Below are 13,243 nucleotides of genomic sequence, written 5' to 3'. Positions count from 1 at the left end.
TACAGGAACTTGCTTTGCAGACCGAATGACCTTGAGTCTAGGGTGCGTTTGTAGCTTCTGGATGCTGTGATGCTCCGTTCCAGATTTCAGTTCTGTTGTTGGATGTTGGTGCTATCAAGGGGACATTTGGGAAATGAGGAATCATAATTCATTATTTCTAACTTCATCTACAATTGGAAAGGAAAAATCCTTCTAAGCTTTGGGCCCATTTCTCTATGCTATATATTTTTCTCTTCATTGTTGCTGTCCTTTGCTTTCCCCTGAAGAATGTAACATGTTTTAGACTGCTCCATATTATAAATCTCATTTAAAAAGTGTTGAATCAAGGAAGTCTGCCAGCTACTTTTGTTTTCCCTACTTTTCTCTCCCTGTTGGACTGCTCCAGCAAAGGGGAATAATATTACCTTACCATGTAAAACATGGTTAATGGCTTTAAAAGAATTCCCCAACAACAGAATAATGAGCTGCCAAAAATATTCTTGGTGCCAAGGGATCTGCATATGTCTGTTCCATTTATTGTGTGTTTCTCATTTCATCATGACTAAGTGCTCACAAAAAACATAAAAACCCAAACCTCTAGGGTATGTGGTGTTTGAGCACAGAAACCATATTTTAATATATTCAGTCCTATACCTAACATAGTAAGATGATTAGTAGAGTATCAACAGCAAACAAAGATGAATGCCTGTTGTACGTAAGATGCTCAAATTATCAATTACATTAATATCTAGCTACTAGAAGGAAGTCGTTTTTCTACCATCTCTGCTGTGCTTAGTTGAAAATGTTTATTCTAAGGAGTACGGGAAGTTTCACAACAAAAACTCGTGTTCTGCTTATTTAAGTTTACTTTTCTAAGAAATGTGAAGATGGAACCTATTTCTTAATTAAAATTTCATGTTTTAAAAGCCTGACAGTGCAGTATCACGAAATGATTTCTTTTTATTTTACCTTGATAATAGATTGAGTCTATTAAGAAGGGGGGAGTTTCTTAAAAACTTATTTAAAACATCAATTTAAGAATACACTGAGCAGATCTGGGGGAAAAAAATAAAAATGTAGAAAAAAATGTAAAGGTGCTTTGTTTCTCCCTAGAAGCAAGTCAAGAAGAATAGCATCTGAACCCCCTCACCAAGCACTCCAGCCTCCCCTAGACCCTTCCCACTTGGTCTGAGCCCAGACTGTCTGGTTCTCACTTGGCAGGAGACTCTTAATCTCCCCCACTTCTCTGTTTGGGCCAGGCAGTTGCCTGCTGTCTTTATGTGGTTTCTGACTAGGTTATGTTACGTTTTGCCAGTGTCTTAATTGGTAGTATCTCTGGGGCAGGATAATTGTCTTCCAAGAATTCCTGAGATAGGGATTTTGAATTGTCTTGCCTGTGATTCACAGGACAGATAACATTCATATAGGCCTCCTCCCCTGGACCAGGAGCCATGGGAATTCCTGGGCTGGTTAACTAAAATTCCATGACTTTGACTCCTACTCAGCAAAGCATGTTGGAATTCAATTGGATAAGAGTGACTTCATCTGAGGAGATAAGCCTGAATCTGCTTTAAATGTGTGTGTGTGTGTGTGGTGTGTGTGTAATTCATATCCAAAATGTAATCCTTTAGTATGTATCATATTTACTTAAAATGCTTCATCATAACCAAGTATATGAACCCAAAGCGCACAGTGAAACACAATGTTCATGCTCTCTTGGGACTAGCTCAGTCCTCAGAGAGGGCCTGGGGAAAATACTGCATAATCTCCTGTCTTTCCAAAAGACTAATGCCTAAGAGACACTGAGTTGTCACCTGACAGTAAAGCGTTGGAGGCAGAGTTCTCAATAAAGAAACATAGCACCATCCTAGTTAACTGTGACTAGAGAAAACGAAGCAAGGTAGATCTTTAGCTGCCTCTGGAGACCCAATGCTGCATCTACCATTTCCCATTTGCAAAAATAAATTGCACAGAAAGACAGTGATTATCTGCTGTGATTATCAAGCAATCAGTGCATAGCACAACTCACGAATTTCGGGCTAGGTGGGTGTTTACTGAAATCAAAACAATTTTGCCATTGATTAATGTAAAATATAAAACTATGGGTTTAATACAAACCCTTAACTTTTATTAATGCAGAGTTTTTATTAAAGTGGTCAAGTACTCAGAAAATTATTATGCCTATAATGTAGGGAAGAACTATTACATGAAAAAATTATTGAAAATCTTTTTTTAAATTTTTTAAATTTAATTAAATTAATTAATTTATTTTTTAAGATTTTATTTATCTATTTGACAGAGAGAGACACAAGCAGGGGGAGTCGGAGAGGGAGAAGCAGGCTTCCCACAGAGCAGGGAGCCGGATGCGGGGCTCAATCCCAGGACCCTGGGATCATGACCTGAGCCGAAGGCAGATGCTTAATGATTGAGCCACCCAGGTGCCCCTGAAAATCTTTTTTTTAAACCCAGCTGTTCTTTTATGGATTTGGATATAGTACTCTTCAAATCATGTTACTGGAAACAGTATTTTTGCATTCAAGAGACTCCTGATTTAAATGTTTAGCTTTAAAAAGAAAGAAATGCTAATCCTTGTGCTTCAACAATGGTGAGATAAACACCTGGTGTAGTGAGTCGGACCTTCAGAGAGCCATCTAGCTTTCCATGTGCTCCACGAAACGCCGAATTTTAAAGAGTTCCACTTACACTATGCTGTTGCATTAATTTTGACAGGAGAGTTTTACTCATGTTATTGTGACACATTCACACGTTTAGAGAATGTTTTAGTGGCCTGCAGCGTGACCAGAGGAACATGATGGAGAGCTTTGTCACATTGCACATTATGTGGACTGTTCTCCAAAGGTCTATTTGGAGACTGGAGGTGGAGAACAGTGCATCTGAGGGAAAACTCATCCCACTTAACTCTGGAACCAAGTATGTACCAGGGTGTGCAAAACCAGGGCAGAACTAACTGCATGCTTGATGTGCATCAATTAATTATGTTCTTTCCTTCTGTTTGTAGGCTCCACATGGGAAAAGACATTTCGGCAGATTGGCTTTGAAAGGTAAGCAGGGTTTAGTGTGTTAGCATGTCTTCACTTTTAGGTTCTCATGCCCTGCTTCATTCTAAGTAATTTACTGATGATAAATCAGTGGTCTCACCAAGTTTGTTCCAAAGTAGCCCTTTGTGTTATAAATTTTTCCCTGCCTGCACGCAGAGGAATTTACATGAAAATCCTCTTAAACCAGGAAGGAGCATCAAAGGTGAGTTGTCTAACTGGAGAACTCCATGAAGTCGTTTGGTCTTTTCTAGCTTTATCACTGCCTATGTCATATCAGTTCTATAGTTTTCGCACAAAACGATGTATATTGATATTGACATTGTCCCTGTCATCAAAATTGTTAGGTCTTATCCACTCCAAGTTGAAAGCTGGGATCATGGCACTCCTAGCTAAAAGCTCCTAAAATGGACTCATTATAACATCAGACAAAGTCGAGGTAGGGTCGGTAAGGTTACTATCCCACCTGCCTTGGAACTCAGTGGCAGCCTGTGGGACAGATCCCTCCCAGTGGCGTTTAGTGTCCTCTGGAGCTCGCTGCGTCGGTGCAGCTATTGGAATAGAGAAAATGATTTTTTTTAATTTAATTTTATTATGTTATGATAGTCACCATATGATACATCATATTGTTTTCATATAATAACCAGTGCTCCATGCAGTACGTGTCCTCCTTAATACCCATCACCAGGCTAACCCATCCCCCCACACCCCTCCCCACATTCTTGTTTTGTTTTTTTTTTGAGAAAATGATTTTAATTTCTTTTTTTAAATCTAAAAGCAGATTTTGACTAGTTCTTTTTATCATATTGAAAACCTGTTCTTATGTGTATTAATCAAGCTGACCGAGTGCTTAGAGAAATGATAAAATACTTTAAAATGCCTTTCTCCAGTAGCAAGAGAGAATAGCTCAGCACAAGGCTGACTGTGGTGGCATTTCCTGTACCATTTTTTATTTGATTCAAAGATTTATTTCTTTCTCTACATAAACTCCCACTGAATCAGCACCATGGCCGTAGGTCTCACAGGAAGGCTATTGCAGGAGGTTGGCTTGAGTTGGGCAGATCTCACAGGCCAACTTAAAGCATAAAAAATCCTGTCACTCCTTCATTTCGTGTGAAATCTTTTCCCAAAGCAGCTTTCTCTTGATTCTCTCTTCATATTATGACAAACACAGAAGCAAAGGGGAGAGAATAACAAATTGAACGTCATTATCCAGCTTCAGTAGGACTTTGTCATCCTTCCTTTGTCTATTTTGGGGGCAGTAGGGGTTAAAATATTTTTAAAGGAAATCTCAGACGTCATGTCATTTTGTCCCTACATAGGTTGAGGACACATCTCTGAAAAAAAAAAAGTGGGTATTTTCTTCCAGAATCATGATGCCACTATCATGCCAGATACCAATAACAGTAAGTCCTTGGCATCATGTAGTATCCAGTCGATGTTTACATTTCCTGACCATTTCAGAAATGTCAAGTGCAGGTACTGGTTTGAATCGCCATGCTACTGAAGCCCACACATTCCAGCTTGTTGCTACAGCTCGAGTAACAATTCCCTCCCAGCTTCATTTTGGTTTTTTTTTTCATGTCATTGACTTGTCAAGAAACCTGGTCAGTTGTTGGAAGGTCTCACATTCTGGATTTGTCGGTTTGTGGTATTGTTTATCTTGTTATTCTATCCCCGTTTCACTTACATTCACTTTGTTCCCTTTTGGTCACGGGGAACAACTTCACATTGACTTTTTGTCCTTTTGACACAGGACCACCAGTCTTTGATAGTTTCTATGTTTCTAGTGCAACTAGATGTACAAGCCCATCCAGTATTCCAGACCTGACAAGGAGCCTCTTTTCTTTGTGGAGAATGGTATTTTGAAATCACAGTCTAAATACTAGGGACCCCATCATATCTGGACTGTCATGTTTCTGGGCTATTTCAATATATGTTAGAGCTAGAAAATACCTTTTTTATTTTTTTTAAGATTTTTTTCTTTATTCATTTGAGAGAGCAAGACCATGAGCAGGGTGAGGGAGAGAGGGAGAGGGACAGACTCCCCACTGAGTGGGGAGCCCAACTCAGGGCTCAGTCCCAGGACCCAGGGACCATGACCCGAGCTGAAGGCAGATGCTTAACTGACTAAGCCACCCAGGCACCCTGAAAATACCTTTTTTAAATAAAAAAATAACCTGAATTCTTACATTATTTCCAAGTCAAACATAGCCTTACAGAATTTTTAACTTCTCTGGCACCACATTTGCATTTATTTTCTTTTTCACTAAAAATCTTGGTTCTTAAAAAATACAAACACTAATATTACCACTCGTAATAGAAATATTAAATGAAGTTTTTATTTTTTTTTTTGTTTTTTGAAAAGATTTATTTATTTGAGAGAGAGAGAGTGCTTGCGGTCGTATGCAAGTGGGAGGAGGGGCAGAGAGAGAGACTCTCCTGCAGACTCCCTGCTGGGCATGGAGCCCGACTCAGCTCGATCTCACAACCCATGAGATCATGACCTGAGCCAAAACCAAGAAGTTGAATGCTTAACTGACTGAGCCACCCAGGCGCCCCAAGAATATTAAATGAAGTTTTAAAATTTGCTTTCGGTCTTCATTTTATATTACATTAAATATGTACAATTAAAGACTCAAAACTTAAGTTGCTTAAGTTTTGTTTTTTTTTTCCTATGCGGTCATATTCTAACTTTTATATATAATTTGGTTCATTTGTTTCAGAATCTTTTCAATTTTAATGGATTTTTAAATTTTCATTTTATTTTTGAATATATAACATTTATATGTCTCCAAGTACAAATTATATGTTTATATATATATATATATATATATATAAAGTGTTTTCAGAGGAATGTCACATGCATCCCCTGCCCCCGCATCCTATGCCTTCTTCCTTCCCCAGTTGCATGGTTATTAGCTTTTGGTTTAAGCTTTCAGTGTTTATTTTCACATATGCAAGCTGATACTTGCATATAACTGTATCCTCGCCCTGTTCTTGTGTGAAGAGTGGCATAGTATATATATTATTCTGCCCTTTGATTTTTTTTCACCAGGAGTATATCATAGAAATCATTCCCCATCAGTGTATATAGGTATTCCTCACTCCATTAACTCGCAGTTTCCACTCCTTTAGGTGGATGAGCCAATATAAAGGATGAGCTTGGTTAAATCAGGAATCTCATCCAATATCAAGCTTTACTAATAATTTTAAGGATTCAAGTGACCAGGGACACTGGTAATGGAGGGAGAAATCCAGGGAAGATATCCCATGTGGCTCCTCACATCCTTCTTTTTGATATCATATATATATACTTTTTGGCCCAGAGAGATAGATGAGATTTCCACTGAGATTTGCAAGTCCCTCACATAGTAGGAAACATGATTTTGCAACATCTCCAGGTTTACACCTAAGAAATTTGAAGAGCTCATGTGATATTCTCCAGAGAGTTATAACTCATCAATCTATGATGAGGATTTTTTTATCATAACGTCCTAAACCAGGACTTTCCTGCTTGATGAGGACTCTTCTCCTAGAAAAAAAAAAAAATAATTATTATTATTCTCTTTGTCCAGTGATCTAGTTAATATGTATACAAGAAGCCTAAATCAGGTCACTTTCCTTCTTCCCTCAACCCCAGTATCTCCTTGGTAATCAGAGGAAAATGTATCACAAGCAACTTGCTTTAACTCCTTCTTTTCCAGTACATCGTGGGGGAACATTCAGGCTATTTTCAGTCTTTTGCTCTTACAGAAAAATGTTGTAATGAATAACCGTGTGCATACTTGTGCTTTTGCCAGATATCTTAGGGATTAGATTCCCAAGGACAATCAATGAGTAAATTATATGGAATTTTGCTAATTTTGCCAAGTTTCACTCCCTAGAGTTTCAACAATTTGCACCCCTGGTAAAAATGCATGAGAGTATTTCCCCAGTGCCTCACCAACAGAATATATTGTCAGACTTGAGATTTTTGCCAGTCTGATAGATGAGAAATGGTATCTCAGCGTCCTTTTAATTTTCATTTACCCTGCATCATTTTTCCATAGAGTAAAGAACAGGTTAAGATCTTTTCTGTCAACTAAGTGAAGCACTTTGAGCAAGAGCTTCTTCTCAGATGGTTAAGGATTCATTGATCAACAGTATTTGGCAGTTGAAACATTTTCTTCCTAGCTTATATGACCTTAACCTTTCCCTTACTTGAATAGTGATCTAATGAGACAGCTACCGTGTACCAAGCACTATGTTAAATAATTTCTACAATCCATACAGCAACCTCACAGACCAGGGATTGGCAAACGGTACTGTAAAGGACAGATGGTAAACATTTTAGGTTTTACGAGGCATACAATTCCTGTTGTAATTTCTCAACTTTGCCTCTGTAGCATAAAGCAGCCATAGACAATGAGTATGGCTGTATTCCAATAAAACTTTATTTACAAAACCAGCAAGTGGCCATCATTTATTGACCGCCCCCACTGTAGCTTCTGGTTGCCCACTCACAGGTAAAGAAACTCAAAGAAATCAAGTAGTCTACACATATAGTCATGGCCATTGACCTGCATTAGTACTGACCTACATTCTGTTCTATTTTTGCCTAGTTCCAAAGATGAAGGTTTTTAGACCAGAACACCCTAAAATCTTGATTATAGGTCTCCTTTGTTTTATGTTGTTTTATGTTTCCTATCCCTGTACCTCTGGGCATGTGGTCTCAAATCACAATCTTATTGGATATTCTCATTTGAATAAAGCCAGACAGTATAAAGTTCATATTACAATGCCTCCCTAAAATTGTTATACTTCCAAATAGATGTACAAATAAAAATATTGTTAAGGAGTATATCAAGTGCAGTGCTTTATTTTCAAACCGTAATCTCAGCTGGGTAATCATCCTGATTTTTAGATGTTACCTTAAAATGTCATCTTGCATTTTCCCAGATTATCCTGTGTTTTCTCACTGAAACACAGTGAGTGCTCTCTGCATTGTACCTGCATCTTAAAATATAGAACAAATATTGTGCATTTACAGTTATTGTGCATTTACAGTTGCAAAGATTGTGTCAGGCAGTGCTGTTAAATGTGCTTTTTTTCTTCTGGAGTTTTAACCTCTTCTTTCTCTTAAAGGGAATTCCAATTATATCTTAAATGAAGCTACCTGGTTTTTTAGAGCGATTATATAGAGATATTGATCCTTTCATTGCTATGTTCTTTGAAGTTTGCCCATCAATCTGTTTGCTAGCAGATTATATTAAAGTGGCCACATCTAAAGAAAAGAAGTGACTGAGTCAGCTAAAGCTTCAAAGTCTTCTCTAAGAATAAGAAAGCAAAGATGCCCTTTGTTGTACATTTTGTAACTGAAAGGAAGACTCAGGGATCTGTCCTACCTGCTCTCCTTGCAGGAACACTGCCATGAGATGGTGTTCAGCCATTTCCTTTCTAGAATCTGTGGGATTATATACATTATCTCAGAATAAGTACACATCATCAGAGTTTATGTGGTTTAAGAAAATATGTTATATTCATCTTGTAGACAGTCACATTGTCCTTCTGTGGGGGGACATCAGGAGTTTATTTTAGGACTTCATTATAGGAGTGTGTTATAACATAATTTGGTATAGGTTCATGTGTCTTGGATGTGACCTCCCATACCCCCTCCCCACTCCTGCTACTATAATATCTATATTTGCATAACAAAAACAGACATCCGGTTTTTGGTGTTTTGTCTTTGTTGCTATTGTAAAGAAAAAAAAATCTGTGCCTAACATTTGGTCTCAGTCAGAAAGTTCATCTTCCTAGGCACATTGTCTAAGTTTATGATTGTAAATCACAGTCACTCATTAATCTCTATTAAAGTGATGCACATGGGCTTGGCTTTGTAAATTCATTGATATTCTGCATGTTCCAAACAAGTATATCCACTAGGGAATGGCCCACATTTTCAATGGCTTAATGCAACAAATGTTCCTTTCTCACTCACACAAAATCTAATGAGGCCAGATTTATCTAGGAGGTGGCTTGCCTTCTACATGGAATGCCATTCTTTGGCTTCAGTCCTGTGGCAGTTCTGTCTCAACATGATGCTGCTGAGTTTGCTTAAGCCTGGAAGGTGAGCTTGGAGGAATACACACTGGCTCCTAAATGTTTCCACTTGGAAGTGGCATTGGTCACTGCGACTCACAGTTTATGGCCCAAAGAGAATCAGCTTGTCAATTTAGGGAGAAGAAGAGGTGCCGCTCTGCCATATATCCAGGAAGGAAACGAGAGGTAGAAATAGATCTTGGGTACCAGCCCTTTATCTGTTACATCATTTGCAAATATCTTCTACCATTCCATAGGTTGCCTTTTAGTTTTGTTGGCTGTATGCTAAGTGAAATAAGTCAAGCAGAGAAAGACAATTATCATATGGTTTCACTCATATGTGGAACATAAGGAATAGCACAGAAGGACCACAGGGGAAGGGAGGGAAAACTGAATGGGAAGAAATCAGAGAGGGAGACAAACCATGAGAGACTCTGGACTCCAGGAAACAAACTGAGGGTTACAGAAGGGGAGGTGGGGTGGATGGGGTAACTGGGTGATGGGCACTAAGGAGCGCATGTGATGTGATGAGCACTGGGTGTTATAAGCAACTAATAAATCAATGAACACTACATCAAAAACTAATGATGTACTATATGTTGGCTAATAGCTAGAAATAGCAGATGGTGTTAGTAATATCTATCACAATAAACTCTGAGCAATGTCTGAAATGGTTTATCTCTTTCCAAAGCTGCACTTTTAATCTGAGAAGAAAATATTTTAGCAAGTAAATAGGCTCATGCATAGTAAATTGCCAAAAGAAATAAAAGTTCCTACTTTCTGGGAAATCTTATTGCTACCTATTTTAAAATACTAATCTTTTACTGATCTCTCACCCCTTTTTACTTAAAATGCAGAGAACGTATTCTTAACGAATCTGTAGAATTAGCACAGAACCTCAGATGATGTTATTACTCCTGTACTGCTTGTGACTTTATTTGATGCTCTACTTGAATTGTGGAATGAAGTTTTTTTCCCCTTCAAAGAATCTTTTAAAATACAAATAATCCTGAAAACAGTCTGTTATGGTGAAATACAAATATTCCAAGGATTTTTTTTTTCCCAACGTAGACATAATTCAAAAAGCATGGCTTTGTCTCTGGGGGGTTGGGCAGCCTTCCACAGCCTGTCTGTCGTCACACTCCTCCCTAGCGTCTATCCCATAAGGATCTTCCACCCACCATGCTGGTTTTAAACATTACTGTTTTTGTGAAACCTTTCCCGATGGCTTCCTCCCAGCACCTGACCTCTTCCATCACACTTCATACATTCTTCTACTATGGCATATTAGGACCATATTACGGTGGATGAAATGTGGACATGTTTTGTCAAAGACCTCACATTGTGTGACATATGGACACATTGTATTGAACCTTATTTTCCGCATTTCTCTTCCTTTGACCTTGAAGTCCGTGAGTGTGTGGAGGATGGGACTGTCTCGATACCCTGGTGCCCAGGGCACTCTTGCCGTGTGCTAGCTCATGAGACATGTCTTGAGTACAGAACCGAGTCCTCCGTGGGGAGGGGCCCTGGGGTTTGGTTGGAGAGTAATTATGTAAGCGTGGGCTTCTTGGGAAGCAGGAGACCAGGGTCCCGGCATCTCTTTTTCACTGCTCTGCAGCGGCTTGTGGGAGGATAGGGCAGGCTGCAGCTAAAGCCGGCTCATCCCTGAAAGCATAGGGACGAAGACGTGGCTTTATTCTGTGTGTCAGTGTGAGCGATTACTTAATTCGCTGACCTTCGTATTAATGTGGAGTATTCTGAGTCTCTCTTCGCAAACAAACTGAGTCTGATGTTCTGGGTTCGGCCCCAGCTTCTCCCCATCATAGGATCCCTACAATAAGAGTGAGAGCGACACCAGGACAGGAGCCATGTCTGTCTTGTTTTTTCGTTTTTTGTGTTTTTTAAAGATTGTACTTATTTATTTGAGAGACAGAGCAAGTGAGAAAGAGGGGAAGGGAGAGGGAGAAACAGACTCTCCTGCTGAGCAGGGAGCCCGACACAGGGCTCCATCCCAGGACCCCGGGATCATGACCTGAGCTGAAGGCAGACGCTTAACGACTGAGCCACCCAGACGCCCCCCCACGTCTGTCTTGTTAACCGAGACGCCTTGCACCTAACTCACTTAGGTGAGCAAAGTGAAATGGTTGGAAAAGGGAATTTATGAGTGAGGACCTGATTCTGTGGCAACAGAACCAGAGGATGGCTTAGCAAACATCTTTGTACTGTGTTACATTGGCTTTGCCCCATTCTTGCCTGTGGTCCTTTCAGGACACTGCGGTTGTTCATGCCCAGCCCCTATCTCCTTCCAGAGACTTCCCCTAACCCCACTGACCACCATCTCAGGGTCCCTCTTCTGTCTTCCTATTCCCAACTGTCTTTTAGAACAAAGCCATGGAGTATGTTCATAATCTTATATGTACTTGTCTGAGTCTTAGACTAGACCTACCCTTCTGAGGGCAGGACCTCTGTCTGGCCATCTTATAATCTCCAGTGTCGGTTCAGGAGGTGGCAAATAATAGGCACTTAATAAGTGTTTGATAAATAAATGGCCTTTCAAATAAATATTAGTGTGTCATTTCTCTATTGGCCCAGCCCCATGGAATCTATTCTTCTTGATAAATTGTAGTTTCTGTTGGCTTTGGAGAATGAACAGATTCCTTAGGAAATGTAAGGCCAGTTTTTAAATTCTTTTTTCTCCTCCAGCTTTATGTGTAACTCATTAGCTGTGTTACTGAAATTAATGCTGTTTCTGCAGGGAATCCTATGTAAACTGTTGGAAAATAATGCAAAGCTACACGCCAGTGATGGATTTATGATGTGTTTTTGTATATGAAAACTTGCATCCAAGAAATGTGATGGTTAAGTGGAATCAATTATGACAGAAACAAAGGTATCAATTTCTATAGTCTCTGCTATATCTTCCTGAATTTTTTTACCATATTTTTTTAGTTTTTTTTTTAATTTTTTTATTGTTATGTTAATCCCCATACATTACATCATTAGTTTTAGATGTAGTGTTCCATGATTCATTGTTTGTGCACAACACCCAGTGCTCCATGCAGTATGTGCCCTCCTTAATACCCATCACCAGGCTAACCCATCCCCCCACCCCCCTCCCCTCTTCTTCCTGAATTTTTTTAAGTTAAGGTCATAAGACTGTAGGATAAAATGGATAATGTTGAATACCTATTCATTTAGATCAGGGCAAGTATTTCTTTATACTGCCCCTCAGAGAAGCATACAGAAGGGAAAATACATTCAATCCAAGTCACACCATTGCTGTAATCTTGTGGTCTGTGGAGTCAAACAGAGGAAGTCGTAGCTGGGCTTTCACAATGCCCCATCACACTCATAGCAGTGAAGCCAGCAGAAGTGAGACATGCCTGATAGAAGTTTCTTGATTAAATCAACCCTGTTGTGGTGTTGGCTTTCTGAGAGATGAGCTACTCAAGTCTTTAATTCCTTCAGACTACGAATAAATATTCCTGGAAGCTTTAGCAAGCTATTTTGAAATTATGATAAAAAATTTTTGTCAAAGTAATTTATATGCAGGAAATGACCTAGATGAAAAAGACGCATCTATTTTGGTTTTAAAATTAAGCCCAACTTATGTGTTTATTCACTTATCATTTGCATATTTTCAAACCTCTACTTTGTGCCCACCTCTGGGCTAGATGGGGGTTTTCAGAAGAACATGGCGAGGGCAAGGGAGTTCGGTTTTTTAAGAGACCTACTGAACACTGGCCTCTCTGAGAGGCACTCTGCTCATCTGATCTGATGCATTCTCACAACATTCTGGAGTGGCTTCTCCTGACTTACGCTAGGCTATCTAACAAGCTCAAACCCCAGTGACTTATAAGACCAGGGGCTTATTCCTTGCTCATATCCGACATCGGCTTCAGAGGCTGTGGAGCAACTGTGGCTCTTCTCCGAGAGCCTCTTTCATTCTGGGATCCAGGCTGAAACAGAGCCTTCACGTGGCATATGCCCTTCTTGTGGCTGGGGAAAGTCGCGATGGCCAAGGCAAGCACTGGCTCTTTCAGCTTTGGCTCAGATGGGACATGTGCCACATCTGCTCACTTTCGTGTGGCCAAGTTCAAGGTCCGTGGGCACAGCAGCGCACT

At 39.6% G+C, this 13,243-nt stretch overlaps 1 protein-coding gene across 3 annotated transcripts in view; it reads left to right on the top strand.

Annotated features, from left to right (window-relative positions):
* The window catches only part of PIEZO2 (piezo type mechanosensitive ion channel component 2), a 510,005-nt gene that overhangs the window by 241,079 nt on the left and 255,683 nt on the right, over positions 1–13,243 (top strand). For all 3 annotated transcript variants that reach the window (XM_035029291.1, XM_035029293.1, XM_035029292.1), the window contains exon 4: positions 2,999–3,041. In XM_035029291.1, coding sequence (XP_034885182.1) covers positions 2,999–3,041 — 43 coding nt within the window. The remainder of the gene's footprint in view (positions 1–2,998; positions 3,042–13,243) is intronic.

Source organism: Mirounga leonina, unplaced genomic scaffold (assembly GCF_011800145.1).
Source record: "Mirounga leonina isolate KUSES-001 unplaced genomic scaffold, KU_Mleo_1.0 Mir_228, whole genome shotgun sequence".
Lineage (NCBI taxonomy): Eukaryota > Metazoa > Chordata > Mammalia > Carnivora > Phocidae > Mirounga > Mirounga leonina.
This window is presented reverse-complemented; position numbering and strand designations above follow the sequence as displayed.